The 23,401-nt window shown below is 32.7% G+C and overlaps 8 protein-coding genes and 1 long non-coding RNA gene across 17 annotated transcripts; 3 read left to right on the forward strand and 6 right to left on the reverse strand.

Moving 5' to 3' along the window:
• Positions 1–1,198: 1,198 nt before the first annotated feature.
• LOC105210801 (major facilitator superfamily domain-containing protein 1) lies at positions 1,199–10,253 on the reverse strand. Of its 6 annotated transcripts, none has more exons than XM_011181947.3 (8): positions 10,094–10,253; positions 5,763–6,931; positions 2,875–3,402; positions 2,636–2,801; positions 2,256–2,567; positions 2,073–2,191; positions 1,904–2,003; positions 1,199–1,785 (listed from the first exon to the last, which is right to left on the reverse strand). In XM_011181947.3, exons 2-8 carry the CDS (start codon positions 5,965–5,967, stop codon positions 1,722–1,724), a joined length of 1,494 nt encoding a protein of 497 aa, XP_011180249.1. In that variant the 5' UTR covers positions 5,968–6,931; positions 10,094–10,253; the 3' UTR covers positions 1,199–1,721. The 6 variants fall into 6 exon arrangements, with proteins under 6 accessions (XP_011180249.1, XP_011180250.1, XP_054083682.1 ...); XM_011181948.3 differs by having other exon boundaries at positions 1,862–2,003; XM_054227707.1 differs by lacking the exon at positions 10,094–10,253 and adding an exon at positions 9,940–9,957.
• A 358-nt stretch (positions 10,254–10,611) lies between these two features.
• Positions 10,612–12,993, forward strand: LOC105210800 (etoposide-induced protein 2.4 homolog). The gene is made up of 4 exons (XM_011181946.3): positions 10,612–10,867; positions 10,936–11,228; positions 11,297–11,971; positions 12,039–12,993. The coding sequence occupies exons 1-4, from the start codon at positions 10,853–10,855 to the stop codon at positions 12,511–12,513; spliced, it is 1,458 nt and encodes a 485-aa protein (XP_011180248.2). The 5' UTR covers positions 10,612–10,852; the 3' UTR covers positions 12,514–12,993.
• LOC105210799 (transforming growth factor beta regulator 1) lies at positions 12,768–14,246 on the reverse strand. The gene is made up of 2 exons (XM_011181945.3): positions 13,951–14,246; positions 12,768–13,892 (listed from the first exon to the last, which is right to left on the reverse strand). Exons 1-2 carry the CDS (start codon positions 14,065–14,067, stop codon positions 13,005–13,007), a joined length of 1,005 nt encoding a protein of 334 aa, XP_011180247.2. The 5' UTR covers positions 14,068–14,246; the 3' UTR covers positions 12,768–13,004.
• Positions 14,247–14,499: 253 nt separating this feature from the next.
• Positions 14,500–17,271, forward strand: Klhdc3_0 (kelch domain-containing protein 3). 3 transcript variants are annotated; one of them, XM_011181942.3, is made up of 6 exons: positions 14,500–14,771; positions 14,855–14,917; positions 15,047–15,461; positions 15,520–16,272; positions 16,372–16,509; positions 16,578–17,271. In XM_011181942.3, the coding sequence occupies exons 3-6, from the start codon at positions 15,229–15,231 to the stop codon at positions 16,639–16,641; spliced, it is 1,188 nt and encodes a 395-aa protein (XP_011180244.1). In that variant the 5' UTR covers positions 14,500–14,771; positions 14,855–14,917; positions 15,047–15,228; the 3' UTR covers positions 16,642–17,271. The 3 variants fall into 3 exon arrangements, with proteins under 3 accessions (XP_011180244.1, XP_011180245.1, XP_011180246.1); XM_011181944.3 differs by having other exon boundaries at positions 14,501–14,917; positions 15,520–16,019; positions 16,077–16,272; XM_011181943.3 differs by lacking the exon at positions 14,855–14,917 and having other exon boundaries at positions 14,500–14,818.
• Positions 17,272–18,029: 758 nt separating this feature from the next.
• LOC105210794 (tubulin-specific chaperone C) lies at positions 18,030–19,544 on the reverse strand. The gene has a single exon (XM_011181937.3). It carries the CDS (start codon positions 19,542–19,544, stop codon positions 18,441–18,443), a length of 1,104 nt encoding a protein of 367 aa, XP_011180239.2. The 3' UTR covers positions 18,030–18,440.
• LOC105210796 (uncharacterized) lies at positions 19,260–19,981 on the reverse strand. The gene has a single exon (XM_011181938.3). The coding sequence runs from the start codon at positions 19,832–19,834 to the stop codon at positions 19,598–19,600; it is 237 nt and encodes a 78-aa protein (XP_011180240.1). The 5' UTR covers positions 19,835–19,981; the 3' UTR covers positions 19,260–19,597.
• LOC105210797 (uncharacterized) lies at positions 19,597–20,847 on the reverse strand. Of its 2 annotated transcripts, none has more exons than XM_029039361.2 (3): positions 20,599–20,847; positions 19,965–20,114; positions 19,597–19,785 (listed from the first exon to the last, which is right to left on the reverse strand). In XM_029039361.2, the coding sequence occupies exons 1-2, from the start codon at positions 20,726–20,728 to the stop codon at positions 19,978–19,980; spliced, it is 267 nt and encodes an 88-aa protein (XP_028895194.1). In that variant the 5' UTR covers positions 20,729–20,847; the 3' UTR covers positions 19,597–19,785; positions 19,965–19,977. The 2 variants fall into 2 exon arrangements, with proteins under 2 accessions (XP_028895194.1, XP_011180241.1); XM_011181939.3 differs by having other exon boundaries at positions 19,597–19,794; positions 20,599–20,844.
• A 221-nt stretch (positions 20,848–21,068) lies between these two features.
• Positions 21,069–22,436, forward strand: LOC105210793 (uncharacterized). Its single transcript, XM_011181936.3, has 3 exons — positions 21,069–21,286; positions 21,343–21,484; positions 21,541–22,436. The coding sequence occupies exons 1-3, from the start codon at positions 21,267–21,269 to the stop codon at positions 22,156–22,158; spliced, it is 780 nt and encodes a 259-aa protein (XP_011180238.1). The 5' UTR covers positions 21,069–21,266; the 3' UTR covers positions 22,159–22,436.
• On the reverse strand, positions 21,703–23,376 carry LOC128920446 (uncharacterized). Its single transcript, XR_008470524.1, has 2 exons — positions 22,623–23,376; positions 21,703–22,563 (listed from the first exon to the last, which is right to left on the reverse strand). It is a non-coding gene; the product is annotated as an uncharacterized LOC128920446 (long non-coding RNA).
• Between the last annotated feature and the right edge of the window lie 25 nt (positions 23,377–23,401).

The raw sequence follows: 23,401 nt of genomic DNA on the forward strand, positions 1-23,401 counted from the left end.
CAAAATTAAAAAAGAGCCGAATTAATAAATAAAAATTATAAAATTATGTTGTGGCAACAGATATTAGGTATAAATAACATTTTATAATTTTTTTTTCTCGAGTTATAAAGTAAAAGTTTTTGCGACTAACTTTTAAATAAAAAAGTATGTTTAAAAGTGGTGTAGGTTCTAAATTAATAGTTTTGAATGAGATTAGGCTGAAAATAATATACAAATATTGAATATAGAACATTACTTCTTCTAATAATATAAAATTAAAAAAAAAGATAATATGGGTATTAAATATTATGTATGTAAATAAATATGTATGCAAAAAAATAAACTATGTATATACATAATTTCAAATGAAAATTAATTAAGTTTTTAATTAAAAATATAAATTTTAAAAACACAAAGAAACTAAAAATATTATGTTAAAGTGTGTTAAATTCAAACAAAATTGTCTTATGTATGCTTAGTTTTTTTTTTTTTTTTTGATTTATTCGTTTGTAAACATTACAGTTATTTATACATCATTATTTTAAATATTTTTATATATTATATTTATGTATATATATTTTTTTTATTTTGTTAGTGGTCTTTCGCTAAATCACATAATAATTCAGGCGCAACAAACTATCGCGCACTCCACTGCACTCAGCCAAATTCAACATTCACTTATAGCTTTTAAATATAAATATGCCTATGATGTACATATGTATATTTCTTTGTAAACATGATAATTGATTAGTTGCATATATTTTTTAATTTATATTAAAACTTAGTTATTTATATTTGTGAGAGATTTTTTATTTTATTTTATGTTTGCTTGTATATGTTATATAATTTTTGTTTACCAATGCGCATAATACACACATACATACATATACATTTAAAAGTCAACAATAAATACACATTTCGAAGCGATGCCATTGTTATTAGAGCAATAGTTAACATTTACATTTACATTAATTAGATTTGCACTAAAAGCTATTTAAAATTTGATACAACAGTGGCGATAAACATTTAACGCACTTTCGTCTAATTTTGTCAACTGTGACTAACTAAATAGCTTCATTACATTAATTTAATTTAATTTATTTTTCGTTTGAAATTCACATAATTTCGCTGCCCAAAAATTTATTTGCTAAAAAACTGCCAAACTCTTGTAAATTACTAGTGCTTACATATATGTAAATATTTTAAATATGACAACAGCTTCAGCTTTTATGCAACATGTTGTATTTGGTTGTAAACGCAGTTATAAGCTTTTAAATAAAGAATATATAATTTATTGCGTGTGTTTGTATGTTAAATTGTTTGATTTTCGCTTACAAAATAAATTGGTTATGTTGTAAAACGTTTGTGTTTAACTAAATGGTAAATGTATCGGTAAAAAAAAACATTCGGAAAATTTATAAAATTAAAAAAAAAATCACCAAAATATAGAGCATTAACAAGAAAGCAATACCCACTGTAAGTGCATTTAAAAGTTCGCATTAAAGATGTAGAGATGAATAGGTTAAATGTGATATGCGCCAAAAGGCTATTTGGTGGTACCGTCGAAAAATCAATTTTGCTTCAATTACATTAACTATGATGATTAGTGTTTTTTGTTTGGCCTTCTGCAAATACAGCCTCCACCAGCCAAGTTCGCCCTTTAATCCGTGTGCTAATACTCTCTCTCATTCTCTCTCTCGCGCTCGCTTGCCCTGTTGATTGCTGAAAATTCCTCATACTTTTTAATCATCCAGCAGCGGCTCCTGATCGCTGGAGTAAGCACCATTATCATGATTTGCAGCGCGTCTGTAAAAAAAACGAGCCAACGTTAATGCACGTGTTCAATGTATTTGATTAACAAAAATTTTATTTGAATATGTACTTGTTTGCGTTTGCATTATCATTTCATTAGAATTTCACATACATTGCGGCAGCATATTGGGCACGTTGTGCTGGCGTCATATTCAGGTTACCTTTCACCTTCTTGTCATAGCCCCAGATAACGCAGGTGGAAATCAAAGCAACTGGAAAGCAAAGAAAATATTATAATCCATAATAATATGCGAGTTTTTTCTTGTTTTTGTAAAACTCACTTGTCAGCCAACCCATGAAGAAGAGCTCAACCCATATGTAATTGCCATCGCTGCGATCGACAATCATGCCAGCAACAATGGTGATTACGGCGAGACCAAGATTTTGTACCGATTGACAGCTGTTGAAACATTAAAAAATATGTTTTAAGAATGTGATTCGTAAAAATAACCAACGTTACTCACAATCCGTAGGCTGTGCCCAGTTGGTACTCGGGAATGATCAAAGCAACTAGTGGCCAAAGGCTAGCGGCCAACATGGAATAGGACAGTCCCATAATGACCATACCAATGTATGGGTTTAGTAGTGTAAATGCGAGCAGCGCATGTGCGCCAATTGTGGTGAATGTCGCGCAAAATACCCAACTAACATTGCGTCCAGTTTTGTCGATGACAAAGCCGAATACTGGCGAAGCAATAGCCGAGATTAAATACACAATTGAATTGACGTTATTAGCTTGATCCGGTTTCAAGTTGAAACGATGCATGAAGAATGTTCTGAAAAATAAAAACGAATTATTAAAAATAAAATAATGAATAAAAATAACATATAGCTAGCTACTCACTTGCCCAAAGCGATGAAAGGAAAGATGGCCACATAATAGGCCACACATATGATTGAAACCATCCAGAAGCTCACCTTGAATGTGGTGACATCACTGAGTTTGGCAATTTCACCCGAAGGATTGGTGTTGCGTTGCAAAATGCGCTCGGCACGTTTATCCATCCAACCTAGAAAGCAAAAAACAGCAAAAGTGAATCAAATTTCTTCAACTTATACAAAAACTATACAAACAACACTCACCCAAAATCAAAGCGCACAAAAGTGACATGACACAAGTGCCAGCCGCCAACAACAATACCACACCGATTGCTCTGTGATCCTTATAGAATTCCGAGACATAATCATATATCGGTTGCATGACCCAGAAATTCACAGTGCTACCAAAACGCGCCACCGACAATTGCAAACCGAACACCATATTCAATTCCTTCCCCTTGAACCATAGCACCGCGTAATTGTTTTGTGCAACAGCCAATGACTCAGCGCCGATGCCGAATATGAAACGTCCCAAAATCATAATCCAAAATGTGCCCAAAAGGCCACCGGAGGCGAATATCAATTGACCAATCAGTAAAATGAATAGATAGATAATTGTGCCGAGTCGTATGCCGAAGACGCGATCGATTAAGAAACCGCCAATGAAGCAAAGCACCACATTTGGCCACGAGTAAATGGAATAGATGAGCGTGAATTCGGTGGTGGTGATGTTGAGATCATGCTTGAAGACCTCCTGCAATGCGCCGGGGTTGTCGTAGCAAAAATAGGAACCTAGAAGTTACTTGCTGATTAGTAAGAGGAAGTGATAAACATCCTTTATAATGTATACTTATGTGTTAAAGTTGATTATTGGCCTATGTGAACTGGATTTTGTACTTATTTTTTGCTTTATTTCAACACTGTTCACAAAATTTAAATAAACATAGATTTTCTGTCTGCTTAACAAACTAAAATGAGTAAATTTAGTGACTTTTTAAGCATAAAACCATCGAATATTGGTAGTCGGTTTTAACCCTCTCATGCCCGAATTAAAATGGGCGGAGCTAACAGCTTTTTTAGGACAGATATATATTAGTCTTAACTCAAATATGAAGTGATAAAAATTTCAAAGTCCTATGTTACCTGGTTCACTAGCTATGTGATGTTGCTTATAGGCACAAATTAAATTATTATAAATAAACTAAACACTTTTTTCATGAAATTTTTTTAGTAAATAACTCTCTTATCCTTACTTATTTACATAGTTCACTTTGTTTTAAAATAAAACAATTATTTTTATGTTTTTGAACCATTTTTGTATAACAACTTTTGTATAACTTTTTTCGCGAAACGATTTTTGCCAGTTTCTCTCTGCTAAGAACTCTTACTGAGTGAACACGTGCACAGCTCAAATCAGAAAAAGTAACTGTAAGCTTGCATAACACATAAGTCTACATAATTGAAAAAACCGCTGGTTAAAAAAATTTAAATAACGAGAATTAGGAGCCGATAAGTACAATGTTGCATATACGCAACATTGGGCATGAAAGGGTTAAGCGCGTAAGATCCAGTACATTGTACTACTAGAACCTCCAGACGTTATGATGTCTAGATTCTTTATATGTGACCTGGTCTACGAAAAGGGAGCTAACGTGCGAATACTAGTTTTCTGGGAAACAGCTGTTAAAAATAAACAACTCGTTTCGTCATTTTCTGAGTGAAAATTGATTTTTTGACACCTAAGCCCCCTTTCCGTAGACCAGGTCACATATATCGAATGCGCACACGAGTAAAAATAATTTTTAAAAGTTGGTAATAAAGTGATGTCAAAATTCGAATACAACTTTATTGACTTTAAAAATTGTTATTTCTGAATTTAACATGTTCAGAAAAGTGCTTAGTACATAAATATCGGTTTTATCGCTTTTCAAATAGTTTTGATTATAGTAAAGAATTTCTTTTCAGAACTTCAATTGACTAATGCCGCTTCTCTGAAGCGTATCTTTGAGTTTTTGTCACAGTAAAAATTCAAAGGAAGCCGTATCTTATGAATACAGTTATTGAGAAACATTTTTCGTCTATTTGTCATAAAAAGACTATACTATCGCCCCCCTGAAGATTTTTGAATTAAATTAAATTTGTCTTGTTTTCTGATGTTTGTAAATAAGCAAACAAGCCAGAGCGATTGAGCGTCGGGAGATACTTAAAATCACATAAATCTTTACAATTCACGGGCATATTATACACAATATTAATATACAGAGTACGTATGTATGCTTTTTAATTGTAATTATCTGCGTTTTGGGCGCAGGCGAGCACTGTCCAAATCATTTATTTTATCATTTTATTCACCAATCATTATGCGGCCAATTAGCAATAAATGAAGATTGCAATGACGACCAGCCAGCCAGCTATCAGCAGTCATAACCAAAGGCATGACAACCTCAGGGTCAAGCTGGACTTACATCATATACATTTATAGTATGCATTTAATATTTTATGGTTGTTAATACTGTGATCTCGAAAAAATATCGGTATTTACGGAAATCATACCGAGTTTTATGAAAGGATTTTAAAGAACCTTTCATATAAAAAAAGAAAACATGTTAATATTACTAATTAGGGGCGAGAATATCTATTACTAAGCAGTGGTGAGTCAAAAGTTTGTTGTTTTTAGAGTTTATATAGCAGAAAAAAATTTTATAAATCTGTAGCTATGTAGTATCTATATAATCTATACTCGGGTGACACGATGTCGTCGTTCGTAAAATGGTTTTGAAGACTTTCACAACTGGTTGGGTAATCTTTATGAGTTAATGTGTAATTTTAATATTCGGCAAATTTCACAATCTCAAAACGGGATTCAATTAAGTTATCCCGTAACGAAAAATAATATTATTCACAAACATAATAAGTAAGAAGGCATACAGCATATAAATTCCTTATCAACACTCGTCAAGAAAAATGTGCAAAGAATTAATTAGTCACAAAGCAGAACGTTTAAAGTACGACTCGATTGACCGACTAAAGGATTGTTGTATTTTATAATAGAATTATCATTTATATATTTCTATATGTACTCTATTTATATTATAATTATTTTCCTTTGCCTTTTGTCTTTTAGAAATCATAATAACAATTGTTTGACTCACCAAATCCAAGCAGGCACATAAAAATCAAGGCTATGAAACGATGTACGCCGCTGGAGGGGTTGCAGCACACGGACGAACCGCAACCAGTGGGTTGCAAATCCAACTCGTTGTCCTGTGGACTGCGTCGTGCCACTGAGGCAGGCGATGGTGGACGTGCTTCCTCATTTTCCACTATTGGCAAGGCATCATCTGTCGAAGTCGGCATTTTGTACGCGACTTTATGCACACTTTTTTATTGAAATAATTAATTTTTTTTATTTACAGATTTTCACAACAGATTTCTTTTTTGGATTTTTTCGTACAACTTTTGACACTTTTATGTAAATGCAATTGTAGACGACGCGCTAACTTAACTGCAACTACTCAATTGCAATATTTCCAGCTGCGATGTGCACAGCTGTAAGCACTTATCTCGACTGTGTACAGCAGAGTATGTATGGATGCTGCAATCAATTAATGCTTGCAAAGTTTTTTTTTCCAAACTACTGCTTCCTAGAGGCAAGAGGGTTGTTTCGTTGTTTTGCCGACGCTTCTGGTGTTTATGCTGATTTGTTAATTCTTATCAAAGCCTCTACTGCCGTCTTCTATATGGGTTTATTTATTTTGAACAACTGATTATATATTAGTTGTTCATTTATTCGTTGATTTAGAGCGTGATGAGGGGCGTTATTGTTTTGTCATTAACACACAAACTCAGTATAAATTAATAATTAGGGAAACATTCGAAAAAGAACGATATAAACATTCCTTGTGAATCACTAGTAATATAATATATGTATGTATGGAGTAGTTGTTAATGTTACGCACTCGAAACTTTGACCGCTATGGAGACTGGCTATCGGTTAAGTCTTACTTCGCTTAGGAGCATATGTATGTATATGAATTGGTTTTGTTTTCGCTTTACAATATGCTTTCCACTTCTAATCGGCACAATTGTATACACTTATCGGACTTAGACCCGCATTATTTCCTTTCGATAATATAATACAGACTTTGTTGGATGCTCAAGTCAAAGACAGCGCGCTAACACTTATAAAAATGTATACACACAAGTATACATATGTGGAACAAGTAGACAAAGGAACGACAACGCGCACTATAAACAACGCGAGTGCACAACTATTTCGGGATATTATATTCTACTGCGCGCGACGAGATCTCGTTGTTAACTGCAAAGAGAAGAAGTATTAAACCATATTAATTGAATATAATGCATTTTATTAAAAGAAATTGGAATATTTGATATAATGCAACGTTAATGAGAAGCAGATCGTATTAAATTTATATAACCATTGTTTGCTTATAATTAGAGATATGTATAGAATTACTCAGCTTAAATTAAAAATAATAAAAATAATAAGAATAATACAAAAATAAAATTTGATAAATGAAATAAAAAATATGACTTTACTCATGATTCATATTTTTATTTACACACATACATGTTTACACACACTCAAACACCCATCAATGTTCACGGTTTTAGTGACCATATGCATCGGTTTACTAGGACATGTGATTTATGAAAAAGCTTCTAATTTCTTGCTGACGTCGGCAAGTTGAGCACTGAATAAGTTGCACGTACAAATTTTTAGATATCGGCATAAACATAATATTTATGCACAAAGAACAGAATAAACAAAAACAAATAAATACATACAAAAGTACGTATTATATATTATAAGTAAATAAATATACAGATGTTAATATATAAACGCCTGCGTCCCTGGAATAGATTACAAAAGTTCTTTGACTGCTGTTATTCTTTGAAAACAAAAACAAATCCGTATACAATTTTGCTTAGCCACTTTCTAAATATTTGTGAGTTATTGACATACGAACAAAACTGATAAAAGTATCAAAAAGTCATTTGTTATTCCATGCATTATTTTCCAATATTTGTTTGCTTGTAGTTTATAGATACTTAAAAGTTAAATAAAATTGATTTTAGCTGGGAATATCCTGGATATTTTGGTTTTTGTTGTAATTGTAATTTTTGAACTTTTGTTAAAATGTGCAGAAACAATATTTGTAATACTCTTTGTGCAGAACTTTATTTTTGGCAATATAAATACATACTTAGTTTTTCTTTAATTTTTCTCAAGTACTTAGCTAATATATATTTTTTTTATTTTTTAAGCTTTTCTATTTTTTAATGGTATTTTCAAAAAATAAAGCCTAAAAACAGTCTAAAATATCGAACAACTTTTCCAAAAAGACCTCAGAATTTACGCTATATAGTACCGAGCTATATACAACTTTAAATATTTATATATGTACATACAATATGTGTATAACAGAAGAAATTATATTTGCTTGATGTTTATTTTATATATTATATATATATATATATTTTTTTTTCTTATATTTACACACTACACAGCACAACACTTCACAGATAATACTGATTACAAAAGTATCTTTTCGGTGGAGATTTGCTTGTTGAAAACACATAAAATATAAGCTAGGGCAGTTGCTTTCGTCCGTCTGGCTCGCGCCAGTAAAGGCATTATCACAAAAATCCCATATTCCATGAGAGCGACGTGATGAACACAATGGCAAATTAAAACGGTTTTAAACGGAAACTTTTCGCTAATATTTCTGAATGACTTCGACTAGCTTGTGATTTCAAAATCACTACACCTATGAAAATACTAAAATTTACCTCTACTTCTATTACGCCTTATATACTCTTTCTAGGAGTCATTTATATAATACAAATATTAAAGTTATCAGCAAAATAATTCTAAATAAATAGAATTTGCGTAGACATGTCCAAAAATTAATCATATAAATGCATAATAGATTAGAACAGATATGTATGTATGCATATACATACATATGTACATATGTAAGCTGTATGGGTGCATGTATACTATTAGAATTCTTTGTTAGGATAGACAAATAGAAATTATTTGCTTCCATTATACTTATTTCCGTATTTTTCGTATTTTTAAAACAATATTAACGCCAAAAATGCGAAACATTAATATCAATGAGTATCAAAAGAAATCAAAACGACTCGAATTAAAAAGGCGTTTGGTCGAACCAATTTCTCAGTTCGCATGTTCTCTTATTTTGTCGGTTCCCTGTTGAAATCTATAAGGAACAAGCATAACAGCAGAGCCCCCGCATGACACTACCAACCTTTTTCCCAACTTTTTGCCTGCCCAACGAACCCTACTCATCTAACACCCTTTTCCCTTTGGTCCAACCCTGTCGAAACAACACGTTTCCTGGGCCTCCGTTACTACAACAACAACAGCAGAGTTGCTTCATTTTTTTCCGTTCCGTTCTATCATCGAGTCAAACCTTAGTCTGATAAACTGATATAACTTAACCACTATCTATTCCCATAGTAAACTAAAATAATCCTACCTAATTTAAAAGCCAAATCGAAAGTTTCGACTAACGAAAACGACGTTTTGGACTAAAGCCCGAAGAAATAGAAACTGGCAAATTACTATATACGGATCTAGTACGCCTAGGAGATATGAAAATACACAACCAAACAGATAACTAGCGATCCAAAACAAATTATACCCAATATATGTATATCATAGTCGGCGAAAGGAAATTCTCATTCATAGCTCCATTTCGCCTCCGTGAAATAAAACCTGATTAATTGGCATCGGAAATTAATTTATGTTTCATATATAATGATCATGAGGGCTAGCCACAAAAGGATGAAGGCGTCACGTCGGTAAATAAAAAATATCAATATTAGATAGTGCCCACAAGAAGGTAACAAAAATTAAGTGTACAAACAAAAATGCAACAAGTAGGTATGAAATTAACAAGGGTTGAAACGATATAATCTACCTACATTTGTATATATGAATATTAGTACATATGTACATACATATATACATCTTGCAAAGGAATATCCACAATACTACGGATATAAACGCAATCCTCACTTTAAGACCAAATGAGGTTAACTATGTGTTTCCAATATATTTAAAATGACATATGGACTAGGAGTTCACAATTTCTATGTTTTTAATATATAGTTATGTACGTACATTATATGTATGTATGTATATAACTGTACGGATGAACATGCAAATTATTGATTTCACCAACGTTAAGCGTTAGAGCTATTGTTGCAAACATATTAGTTTTGTTGTTGTTTGCACATTTTTTACAAAATAGTATTTTTAGCAAAAATACTTACAAGCCTATGAAGACACCTTTATTAGTTATTCAATTTATCTAAAGAACTAAGAACGCAATAAGCCACCGAAAAGTAAAATGTTATACATACACACATACATTGCATACTTTATAGCTGCCGTATTAAATAAAATTTTTGTAAAAACTCTACTCACACGATAATTAGACGTGGTTTTAGTATATGAAATAATTTTAATAAATTCCAACAAAGCCTGTTAGGTACATATATTAAAAGTATTATTTACGATGCACCTAAAATTCACTATTAAAACCAGTTTTTATTGCTTCTCTTTTGATATTCCATTTACCATCTTCGTTGACTTTTTTTTTGTTTTAATTTTGTTTTGCTTTTCATATTTGTACATCTATAGTGTTGTATTTGGAAGTACCGTATTTTTTATGCTTGTACAAATGCACTTTTATTGAATTATTTTTATTTCATTAAAATATTTCTAGGCTTCATAGGAGATAAGTTAGAAAACAATGTTAGATTACTCATTAATAAGTCCGGATAAGTTATTCTAATGTTTATATGTATTTCAAGTGCACATATATATAACTTGTATTTAGTTGTTTCGATTTTGGGTTGGATTTTGGGTTAAAATGGAGCCAAATAAAAGCAATCCTGTGGCTGTAATCAATGGCAACTCTACAGTATATTAGCAAAACAAAAACAGCTGTCATTTTATTTTCTTTTGTCAGTTCGCCCAGATTGACCTGAAGGGATCATAAATATATATTGGTGTATATTTCGTTAGAACATTTACTGACTGCATAATTAAAACAATATTAAATAATCGATGTGCAGCTTTTAGTACATTATTATAAATGCGCAAATATTTGAGAACCTAAAATCGCACGGGTTCGCCTGAAAATAGCCATCCACTTCGTCGCTGAAATTCTATTAATCAAAGATGGAAGCGATAAAGGCAAGTGCTATATCTTGTAGAAAAAGTTTATGGCTTTTTAATACGTACACATTTTTATTTGAGTACAGAACATTTCACTTGGTTTAATTTCCGGCGTCTGGGATAGCATTAGAGGTATGACACTGCTATTCCATATAGACGCAGATATATATAAAATAAACGAGGCAAAAGAGGCTGAAAAGCGCCGTCGGAAAAGAGAAAGAGAACGTAATCGCAACCCGTCACCGACACCATCGTCAGCAGCTGCTATGGCCAGAGAAGAACTAAAAGAACTTATCCAACAGAAGAATATACCGAATGAACGCAGTATAAATAGCATATTTAAACGTTCGGAAAACAATGAATTTAATGTCAAAAAACCGTGAGTAAAGATTGTGCAATTATTTGTTTGTAAATTCTCAACTAAATTTAATTTTCTTTTCCAAACAGCGAAAAAGAAGTGATTAAAAAAGTATGTCAATGCTGTATATTGAATGGTGGATTCACTTGGCTTAGCATTGTTTTATTCGATAAAGTTCTTATACCATCTTTTGAATTTGGACTGAACTTGTTTTTTGACGATGATCCATCCTCTATTAGTTTTTCAAGGAGTCTTATAGAACCCATTGTATCTATACTTTTTGGTATGACGTGGTTAATGCCAATATTTCTGCTTAGCAAATGCGTAAGCTCCTTGTGGTTTGCGGATATCGCATATTCCGCCTATTTCGTGCGAAAAGGAAAACCGCAGTTAATACCCAATATTAGCAAATTAATAGCAGATTTCCTATTTAACTTGGTGGTACAAGTATTGTTCCTTATACAAAGCATGCTTGTCAATTTATTACCCGTACCATACATAGGTGAAATTCTATGTTATATACATTTGTGCTTCATCTATTCATTATATTGTTTCGAATACAAATGGTTCAACATGGGTTGGGAGCTACACCGTCGTTTGAGTTATATCGAGAATAACTGGCCATATTTTATTGGGTTTGGCATACCTTTAACTGTACTAACCAACATGACCGATTCTATTGTCGTCAGCAGCTGCATATTTTCTATACTTTTTCCGCTATTCATCCTGAGTGCAAATGACGCAATACCTATCGTCGATGCAGCGTAAGTGTAAATTTTGTTATTTTTCAGCGATTTTATGTATACAATAAAATTATATTTTTACATTTAGCAATATTTCATTGCGCCTCTTCTCGCCCGTGATATTTGCATCTAATTTAATATTCACACGTGGAGGTCCTCCGAAGTTGGATGCAGCTAAATTAGCTCAACAGAAAAAGCAACTACTCATACAACAAGGAAAGCAACTACAAGAACACAATTTGATCCAGCAGCATATAGAAAATGAATATTTAGGACGTAGTCGTAGTCGCCAAACTGATGAAATATCAGATGAATCCTACAATTCACTGCGCCGACAGTCTTCACGCTACTCTGATTCACCGTCTCCAAGCCCATCCCCATATCGCTACCAGCAGCCACCAAACCAACCTCGAGTACCATCCACAATGCGCGCCACAAATGCTTTTGCTGAACGTGCTCAGTTCGGGAGTGGAGTTCCAACAATTACACCTACAACATTACCTAGAGCCCCATCATCTGTCAGCTCATCTCCACATTCTACACAAACCGTTCGTCGCAGGTAGGCGAACAGTTGCAGGCAAAAATAAAAATCAAAAATTTAAACACACAGCTGTCGACTACAAAATGAAACTGACGGTATCGACTGCTGGCAACATAAACAACTGAAATTTATTCAAATGGACTTTAAAGTGTGATCAATATCTTTTAGTTTCGCTTTATGTATATTGATACATAAGCTTAAGATAAGGAACGCTTTATGTGCTTGTTTCGCTAATACAAGTAATTCCCCCTAATAATTCTTATAATGACAATTACATACATTTGTATTTTTTAGAAGCTGATTTTTATTTACATATTTAGAAAGTATATCGCATATTAGGTATAAAATTCTCAATATATGTCGTAATGTAATGAATCGGACAATTTTTTTATTGTTGTACGTTTTATATGTACATACATATACGTATATATATACATATATACATAAATATACACGCGAGATAAATGATTTAAATAAACTTCATCAAAATAACTTTTGTAAACGCGATTCTATTTATTTTAAGTCTAACAACTCATCTGGTGGTTCATCTTTCACTTCGGGCATATTGTGATACGTTGATACGGCGATTAATGTTTGCAAAGCATCAAAACTCATTGTTGGGTCCTTGTCCTCAAGAAGAGACAAGTTTTCGTTGCCATTAGTATCTCCTTCTTCTAGAAATCCTTTGAAGTTCGAACATTGTGTATAGCCTGGATCCATTTGAAGCAGAGACTTTACAGTCGGATTAGCGAGACCGAAGAACTTTTCTCCCTGCACTTGTGTCGGCAATTGCACAACATCGGCTAAAGTGCGCTGAAGGGTTTCCAATAAACCCTTATGACAGATATTAGCTGTTTCGCCAAAGAAAACGCTGTCCAAATCATTGTCTGGTATTATTTGAAATTGTGGCATTCCAGCATTGTTAAGTATTTTACAAGTGTAAACACATTTTCGTTGTGGATCCTTTGGATGGGCATATATACGGGTAGCAACATAACCAACTGGATATATCCAGTTACTTGTATGGAAATTTGGATTTATTGGTATAATCTCGCCAGGTGAGTGTATAAGAATATTACATAGATTGATAGGATACATGGGTTTTCCACTAGCATCTAAAATCACCTTATCGCGCGGTTTATAACGTCTATCGACTTTTTCTTGCCCCTGCATCGTTGGTATACGTTTTTTGGGACCTCGCTTTTTGGGATTGGGATTAACCACTTTGTTTGGTCCTTTTTGTTGCGATACAGAAACATCCTGTTGTTCCATTTGTTGTTGTTCTAAACTATCAATACCCTCATGGCGCATAAGTCGTTTAATCAAATAGCGACGCTCTTCGCGCGCGGTGGTCAAATCAGCTTGTACCTGGGCCACTTCATCGCACAACGCAGCATTTTCCTAAATATAATTATGTAGATTTTATAATTCATGAGGCAGAAAAATATTGAATACTTACAAATACAAAGTTTTTAATTTGACGTTTTAAGCGTTTGTACTTTGATTTATACTTCAAATTCATTACACGCGTATATTGACTATTTTGATAATGTAATATTGTTTGAGGCTTTGACATGTTATTAGTAGAAGTATTTACTTTTTATGTTGTACAATTTGTTTATTATAATACCTTTATACGAGATCTTATCAAAAAATTATTTTTAGTTTATTTGTTTAGAAGTTAATTTTGACATTTTCCATTTGTTGATAACACAGATATGCATTTTCTAATAAACGCAATGTTGTAAGATATGCGCAAAATTCCCCCTTTATATTAATGATATATTTATAATATTTAAGGATGGATCCAATATGTATACATACTATAAAAATAATAACACACTACAAAGTAATTATTAAATAATTATTTTAATATACTTTAGAAATATATATTTACACGATAACTTGTTTGAGTGTTATCAAAAGCAACAATGCATTTTCAACAAGCAAAACAAAGAATAGGTAACAAGAAAATGTTAAAAGTCTACAGAGAATGTCAATTATATTATACGTTCTCTGAAGAAAAAGACAAGAAAAGAAACAGAAGAATTATAAACCCCAAGAAAGACTGATGTACGAATAAAACGGGGAATATATTGTTAAGTTCGTTGTTTTATATTGGTATATTCAAAAGTTTCAAGAATAGATGAACAAAAGGCAAAAGAGATTAATTACATCGGTGGTCGGACATTAACAAAGGTGTAGTTACCAGTCGTGTTATTATTGCAGCTATTGAACACAGAAAGTGAAAACTGATTACAAGGGCATTAAATACATAACGTAAGATAAGCAGAGGAATACATAAAGGAAACAAATCAGCTGTAAAGGTGCAAATTTATTGTATTTTTATTTGTTGTTACTAGATGTGATAAATTACTAAACACTGGAGATTCAACCATATATTCCTGATATTCATTTAAAAATAAGTGAGTAGGCCTTTAAACTGAGTTCACATATCTATTTTCGCAACACATTTTTGTCTAATTTTTATATAAACAACTTAAGATTCGCTGATCGTTGTTGTTGACCTTCATTTTGCTTTTATTTATTTATAGTTTAACACTTGTATATTACGGAATTTCAAGCCATTGCTCATATCGGAGTGTGAAGGTGGTATTAACTACTTTGGACTATTTCATAATTTATTCATTGTGCATCAACTATCTAATCAAATCGGAGATATCTATTTACTGCTGCAACACAAGTTCAGTAATTTCTAAAGCTAATTATATTCAAAATGCAATGGATAACTCATTTAGATGGTGGGCCACGTCGAGTGAATCATGCAGGTGCTGGTGTTGGTGATAGAATATACACCTTTGGTGGTTACTGCACTGGTGATGATTATCGTTTAAACGAATGCATAGATGTGCATGTGCTGAATACCAATACATTGCGTTGGTCACTCGTGCCGCAAATGCGTGACGAAAATGGTTTGCCCTTAAAGTATCCTGAAGTGCCCTTTCAACGGTAAGTGAAGTACAAAAAAATATAATATAACGATACATAATATAATTAAATCTTTCAGTTATGGACACACAGCTGTTTCATATGGGGATAAAATTTATATGTGGGGCGGACGTAACGATGATCAATTATGCAGTATTGTATATTGTTTTGATCCGAAAAGCTTAAGCTGGTCACGCCCTGAGGTGACAGGTGCTGTACCTGGCGCACGTGATGGTCATTCAGCATGTGTAATCGGCGATTGTATGTATATTTTTGGTGGGTTTGTCGAAGAAATAAATGAATTTTCATGCGATGTACACTGCCTTGATTTTCGGACAATGGAATGGCGATATATACAAACATTCGGTGCACCACCATCATTTCGAGATTTTCACTCTGCAGCCTCCATATATGATAGGATGTATATTTTTGGTGGTCGTGGCGATAAGCACAGTCCATATCATAGTAAAGAGGAAATGTACTGCCCAGATATCGTGTTTTTAGATATGAAAACCAAAATGTGGCATAGACCATCCACCACTGGTAAAGTGCCGGTGGGTAGGCGAAGTCATTCAATGTGTAAGATGTACAATTTTTCAAATTATGTAAAAGTGTTTAAACATTTTCTATTTACAGTTATATACAATGGCTTAATCCATATATTTGGTGGCTATAACGGTATTTTGGAGCAACATTTTAATGATTTTTACACATTTGATCCGAAATCCAATTGTTGGAATCTTATAAAACCTTTTGGACAACCACCAACTGTACGACGACGACAAGTTTGTATAGTGAAAGATAAACGAATGTTTCTCTTTGGTGGCAGCAGGTGAGTGTAACATTTTGATTTTCAAATAGTTTTATTTAAAATAAGCTATCATAACAAATGTTGAGAGGTGAACTTTTGTAAAAATAATTTTGTTTTTAGTCCACATCCTCATGACAGCCAATTAATCGACAATAACGACACACATCTATTGGACTTTGAGCCTACACTACGTACATTGGCAATTTTGGCTGTAATAAATCATCGTTTGGATACGACGTGTCTGCCAAAGAAGCTCAAGTAAATATCGATTATTACTGTCATATTGTAAATTGCTGTTTTTTATATAACTGTAACAAAAATTTCAGAGAGGAAATACGCTTAATGACACAGCCGAACTCGTTAACACGGCCACTTAACCATGCTGGTTAACTGCAAACGCAATAAGTAATAGTCCTGAAATTAAATTGAATACTGTCCTAGAAAACGAACGTGCAAATTCTCATTTACATACCTATACAGCACCAAGAATTAATAGGAAGCCAAATAATGGAGAGAGAAAAAAGCACCATTTTATAAAGCAAAGAACATAAAAATTTACCTAAGCTATATACATTATTCGCACCTTTTCACATTTATTTTTCTTTTGCACAATTATTATTTTTTCGTTACATTATTCTTTTTCGCACAATGTTCATCCAAAATTTAACAATGCATATAATGAAATATTTAGATTCGTAGTATTTTCCCTTTTTTTCGTCATTAAGTGTAATCTTTATGTTTATCCTTTCGCTTCACGAGTTTTAAATGTTACAAGGCTTTTTTAATTGCCCAGTGTTAGTATGAGTCACAGGTTTGAGAACTGGGCTGGTTTAATATTGTATGTACATATTACCCTCATAAAAAGTAACAGAAAAAGATAAAGGAAATCAAAACACTTTACAACGACAAACAGAATACGTAAAAATACCTACAAATAACAGTAACCTAATTAAAATGTTTATAAAGCAGTAATATGTATCTTATACAATTGAAAAATAAATATGCTATAAATAATGGAAATATCAGTTTCGTATACTACGAGTACGTAACGCTTGACTTTTCGTATATAATAATTTAGCATTATCTTTTTTAAAACGCAATTTATTTCCATAATTCGTTATCATTATAGTAGTCGATGCCTTTGACCCCATATAACAGATGTATTGCAATGCTAAATCGTAGTCGTGCGTCATAACTAGTATTAAAAACAAATTATTTATTTATTCATTAAAAGTTACTATACATATACATATATATGTATGTGTGTATGCGCGAGTGACGTATTTTTCATTCTTCGCGAAATGCGGTTATTACTGTTATTCTTTGTTATTGTTTCGCAAAAATGCAAGCGATTATTGTGAATGGACATTTTACCGCCAAATCATTTTTACAAATTTATAGCGTGGGAGAGGTTAACAAAATTTTAACCAGAGAAAATATGGATTTTCGGTTATAATTATAAATAATATAATTATTAAAATGTATAAAACTGTGTGTAAGAGTGTTCTGTGTGTTTTATAGTATATGATTTCAACTTTTATGTACGCGATAATTCATTTGGTTTTCATTGTATAAGTTTTGCGTTCTTTAAACGCTGATAACTCCTCATAAAATAAACAATAAACTACAAGAATAATTCACATCTTGGGGTAAGTACGTTTTACAACTTTTTACAATGAGATGTTTCCATATCGGTAATTGGATAAATATAAATTCAATATAAATGCGCTATATAAAAACTGCATCGTTTTCTCGAGCAATAACTTTTAAACAGACACTTTAGGTATTTAGTATTTTATTGATCCTTTATTTAGTAAATAAAAGAAAGTGCTCCTAAAGCATACATTTTTACAGCAAGTACATTTCCGAAACAAAAATCAACCTGCACTTACAATATAACAAGTTACATACCATTAAGTCTCATACAAAATCTCTTTATAACGCATACCACATATGAATTAAAAAACGTTGCAATTTAAATGTATATATTGTATATATGACTATGCTGCTTTATTAACTGAAGTTGCTGCTGGTGTTAATTGCAGAAGACAAAATCGTTCTTTAACAACGGATGTAAATAAAGGTAGACACTCGATAAGCAACAGTAGTAGTAACAAAGCTAGAGCCAACCATATAAAAGTCCTACGCCAATTTACTGACATTTCAAGACGTTTGTCTTTTACCATACACTATAAAATTTTCGCTTTTTGTTGCTTTTGGTTACGCAGTTCAGTCCAGGAAGGCGAGGGTGTATCTTTGAGTAGCGTCCAATTAGGTGATGGAACATCTGGCGACAGCCAATTAAAGTCCGCGACATCTGTATAATTGTTTTGGGTTTTGTCTAAGCCTGCCAATTGAAAGTCTTCATCGATTCTATCGTAATTATAGTTATAGTCAGCTATTTCAATTTGTGTACAATCTTCAATAATGGCTCGACATGTCACATGTAAATATATGCGACAAATGTTTGAAGAATGTAAACGTAGCTGTTGACAAGCTAAAGCAAGGGTTGTGCGCACGCAATTTTCTGCGAAAAGCGAACGTGAAATTGGCCCACAAAGGAATGTGCAATCACTGGCTTGCGATATTTGAACTGACCCTGCATGACCACGAAGCTCCACAAAACAATTTTTCAAATTAGAAATTGTTATATCTTTATTATTTAGTTCATCACCTTCGAGGCAAATATATTCATCTTCTCTATTCGATAACGTCCAGGTGAAAGAAGTACTGTCAGTTGTTGATTTTTCTGGCATATCAACTTTATCGGCCGAAATATTCACAACTCTAGGATTGACTAATACCTTCGGTGCTACTTTTTTCCCACTAAACCCAAACTTCTTTTTTGGTATCAATCGTAAACGACACTCTTCGCAGCTGCTATTTAACTCATTCAGGGTATTTTGACAAGCTTTAATTTTAAAATCCGTAAGAAACATTGTTGAGGTGGTAAGATAACGCTGCAATTCTTGTATTTGGATTGTTAAGTCGGCGAATATGCGAGTTAAATCTGCATTATTGGTGTTGTTGGAACTTGTTTTCTCCTTAGTATTGGATATATGCGATATATTTTGTATTTGTTCTTCTATTGCTCGTGCACGTTCCGTAAATGTTTGTGCAAAATAATCAGTACCTTCTAATTCGACATTTTCCTTGTTACGTTGCTCTATTTTGACGTCTAAATAATTTTGTCGTTCTTTATTCCGCTTGTTTAAACGCTCCAATATATTTTCCTTTTTAGAATCGGCATTCTCGCCACTATTCAATGTGCTGTTTTGTAAATTCGAACTCATCTTGCTTTATGTGTTGACGTTGAATTACTTATAAATTGGTGTTGCTTTTGTATTTACTTTTCTTTTTTCTGCATATAAATTGGCGGTGCTTCACCTGTAGCAGCCTCCCGCATACGTTGCATAAATTGCAACTTTTTAAGTTCTTCGTTTGTTAGATATGCTGGACCTCCTGTGGCTTTTATGCGTTCTCGTTTTTCCTCAGATGGTTCGGTAAGCAACATAAGTCCGTAGCCAACTCCGCCTGAACAAACTAACCAGATTAGAGATTTAACATAGGGATTGCTTGCCATTTAGATATTTAATTGTATTATAGTGTTGATTAAATATAAATAATTATATAGAACTTCTACTAAAGTACTACTTTTAGACTTGGTGGTGATAGTTTTGTGAGAGTATATATTTTTAAAAACGTTAATGTACCCAAGATCTGTGATTATTCTCGTTTTTCGCTCTCAGCTCGCCAGACTGCAGAATCGAGTTGCCTTAAGTTGCTATTTCCCAAAACCTCGCCCACTTTATAGAAATAATCGAGTGCAAAGGGGAAGTTTTCGTTGATATAGTACCGAAACTCTGAAAATATGGAGATATAATTTTATTAACAATAAGAATTTACGATTTAAATTAACATATGCATCTAAATATACTAAAAATGTTACGCAGATGTTTATAAACGTTTTATTTAGATTTATTTCACAAGTAATTTATTCTATTGAATATTGAAAGTTCAATCGAAATTATTTATGTTTCAAAATAAAGAAAAACATATTGTTTAGCAACCAAACAAATTTTTGCATCTAAACTGATGTCGATTGTCACCCACACTGTGCACACCCGTCATGATTCATCCACTGTACACCAGACATTTTATTTTCTTCTTCAGTAAGAATTTGACGTTCACTATCGTCATTACATTACGATTTTTACAATAACAAAAACATATTCTGTAATATTTTTAATGAGATATACAGTAATTCCATATTTTTCACATATTCTTTATTTCGTTCGGGATTCTTCAGATTTTATTTTAGGTTGTGTAAGAGTGTTTTTCGCTTACCTCGATTTGTATTCATACGATAATAAACTCCGTATGAGGCTGCAAAGCAAACAGCTTCCGCAATGAACAATACTTTAGCACTTCCTTTTAAGAATTTCCAGAATGCTGGTTTTGGCGATTTTGGCAACATCACAGTAAAATAAAAATAAATTAAGTTTTTTTCACACTTTGAAAAAGGATTTCACCATTTCTTTGACTACACGATTTTAATGAGATTCACTTGACACATGTCCATAATAAATATTCTACAGAAAATATGGCAACAATGATAATAAAATGCTACCAATTTATTAACTTTTACTGGCTTTGGCAATTTGCAGTATATTTTATTTAAATTTTTTTCTATAATTAACTATATTTCATGTTTTTTAATGTTCCAAATATCTCCAAGATTCAAAGTATTTTTATGAATATGATCCGTAATTTTAAGTTAAAATCTTACGCTAATATCAGTCACAATAGTGTAATTGTGTTACTTGGCAGCACTATGCACAAAGTCGGATAGTTTTGTGAGTTGTCGCTACTATCGACTCGCTAGTAAATGAAATAAATCCGAGTAGATGTTTACATGTTTTATCATATACGCGTTTCAGTTTTGTTTTTGAAGGAACATTTTTTAGTGATTTATGTAAATCATATTCAATAACAACAACAAGGAACAAGGAAAAATGTCCTCGGAGGACAGACAGTAAGAATCAATTTGATATGTAATAATTATATGAAATAAGTAATAAAAAATTGTAGGAAACGCAAACGGTGGAGTGTGCGCGAAGTAAAATGCTTACTAAAGTGCTATTTGGCTCATAAGGATGAGTTTGTTCATTCCCGAAAAAAGAGGTTGGCATATAACAATGTTTTGGAAGACATGATAGCGGACGGTTTCGTGGTAAGAAACAAGTACATATGTGGTCTAAACAAATAATAGAAACGTAATTGATTTAGGATCCATCGGCAACGGTGATAACACTGGAAAACAAAATAAGAACTTTACATTCCACATATAAAGCTGCGAAAGCAAATGAGGGCAAACCTACCGGCTTAACAAACTGTTTTCCATTTATGGAAGAAATGGAAGAAGTTTTTGGAGACATGGATTTTAGTTCGAATGATCATAGACTACAAATGGGAATAAGCAGTGAAAATTCATTTTCAATGTCACCAACAGATACAGTTTTTACAGCGGACGATATATTAATACCAGATCTAACTTATCCGGAATTACACATTAAAACATCACCACCTTCATCACCTATACCGCAGCCAGAAATTAAATCGTCACCACCATCTTCCCCTTCTTCCTATACACCCATGAAATCACCATCGGTACCAACTTCATTGTCTCAAATACAGTCTGTATCGGCATCATTGCCTCAAGTTTCAAACCGAAAGCGTCGGAGGAAAACCGCCCGTGAAATTTATTATGAGCAGAAATTAAAAATTAAACAAAAGTTGGCAGAAAATAAAATGGAGGAGAGAAGAAGACTAAATCAGTCAATTTTAGAGGTACTTAAGGATGCTGAAAAGAAAAAATTAGAGATGCTGAAATCGTATTTGAAGTAGAAGCTTCAGACTATTTATTAAAAACGTTGGGTAAATGTTTTCTTAAATAGTTTTTTTTGTTTGTTTTCAGAAGTTATTTATCATATGTACAAAATAAAAATAAAAAAAAAATATGTAACAAAAAATGTATTGTTTTTGGTTTTGCGTTTGCGTTAATGATTTGATGATGATCATTGGCTTGTACTGCCTTCCTCTTAGAGATTTAATTCTTGACTTCATATACACACTAACTCATATATTTCTGTTAATTATTGAAATATTTTAGTTGATGGTATTTTCTTCTTGTAAATGTTTAATAAGTAAATCACGTTTGTTAAATAAATATCGTGTTCAATCAATTCTTCCTTTATAATAGCTGTCATCAATTGGTCACTTCTCTGCTCGCTATCTTTGGGCGCTGTTCGTCTTTAAAAAAAAGTACATGTAAAAGCAGCACCAACAAAGTTATCTAGTTGAATTCGTACAGGAGAGTATACGGATTCCTCATTAAAAATGTTATCGCCGCTTGCTGAGTGCTGCCAGTGTTTTACATATGTATACTATTCACAACGGTAAAAACGACTCAAAGGACAAATTTTAGACAAAAATGACAATACAAATATATATGTTTGTTGTTTTTACTTTGAAATACATTTTAATTAATTAAATAACACATAAAGCATAGACGCAGCTCGAAACAAAGGTTAGGTTAGGTTTGGTAGGCCTGCAGGCCACGCATATACCACTTATGGTCCTTTGTGATACTAGAATGGAGTGCCTTTACATGTTCCCTGAGTAGTAGTAATCGTTTAGGATGCCTACTCTCCTGTACGAATTCAACTAGATAACTTTGTTGTTGCTTTCACATGTAAAATTTTTGACAGGTGAGCAGCGCCCAAAGATAGCGAGCAGAGAAGTGACCAATCGATTATATCTTTTATTAATTCACACAATAACAAAAAGGTTGCTTGCTGTCGAATAATAAGCATTGCTATATCTAAAAAATTTTAAAATGAAACGAAATATACAAAAAGGAGGGGTTTTACCCCAAATTGTATCTCAGGGTGTGCTAAGTCCCTTTGCTTACAATTAATCTGCTGCGGCTATAATTATATATATTCTTAATCTGGATTATCTCCTATATCCAACCATACCCACCCGAAATCGTGGGATACTAAACTAAAGTTTTCCCCATATTTTTAATATAACTATTCAAACAATAAATAAACAAAAAGTCTACAATTGTATTCACTGTTTTTTACAG

Source organism: Zeugodacus cucurbitae, chromosome 3 (genome assembly GCF_028554725.1).
Source record: "Zeugodacus cucurbitae isolate PBARC_wt_2022May chromosome 3, idZeuCucr1.2, whole genome shotgun sequence".
NCBI classification, from domain to species: domain Eukaryota; kingdom Metazoa; phylum Arthropoda; class Insecta; order Diptera; family Tephritidae; genus Zeugodacus; species Zeugodacus cucurbitae.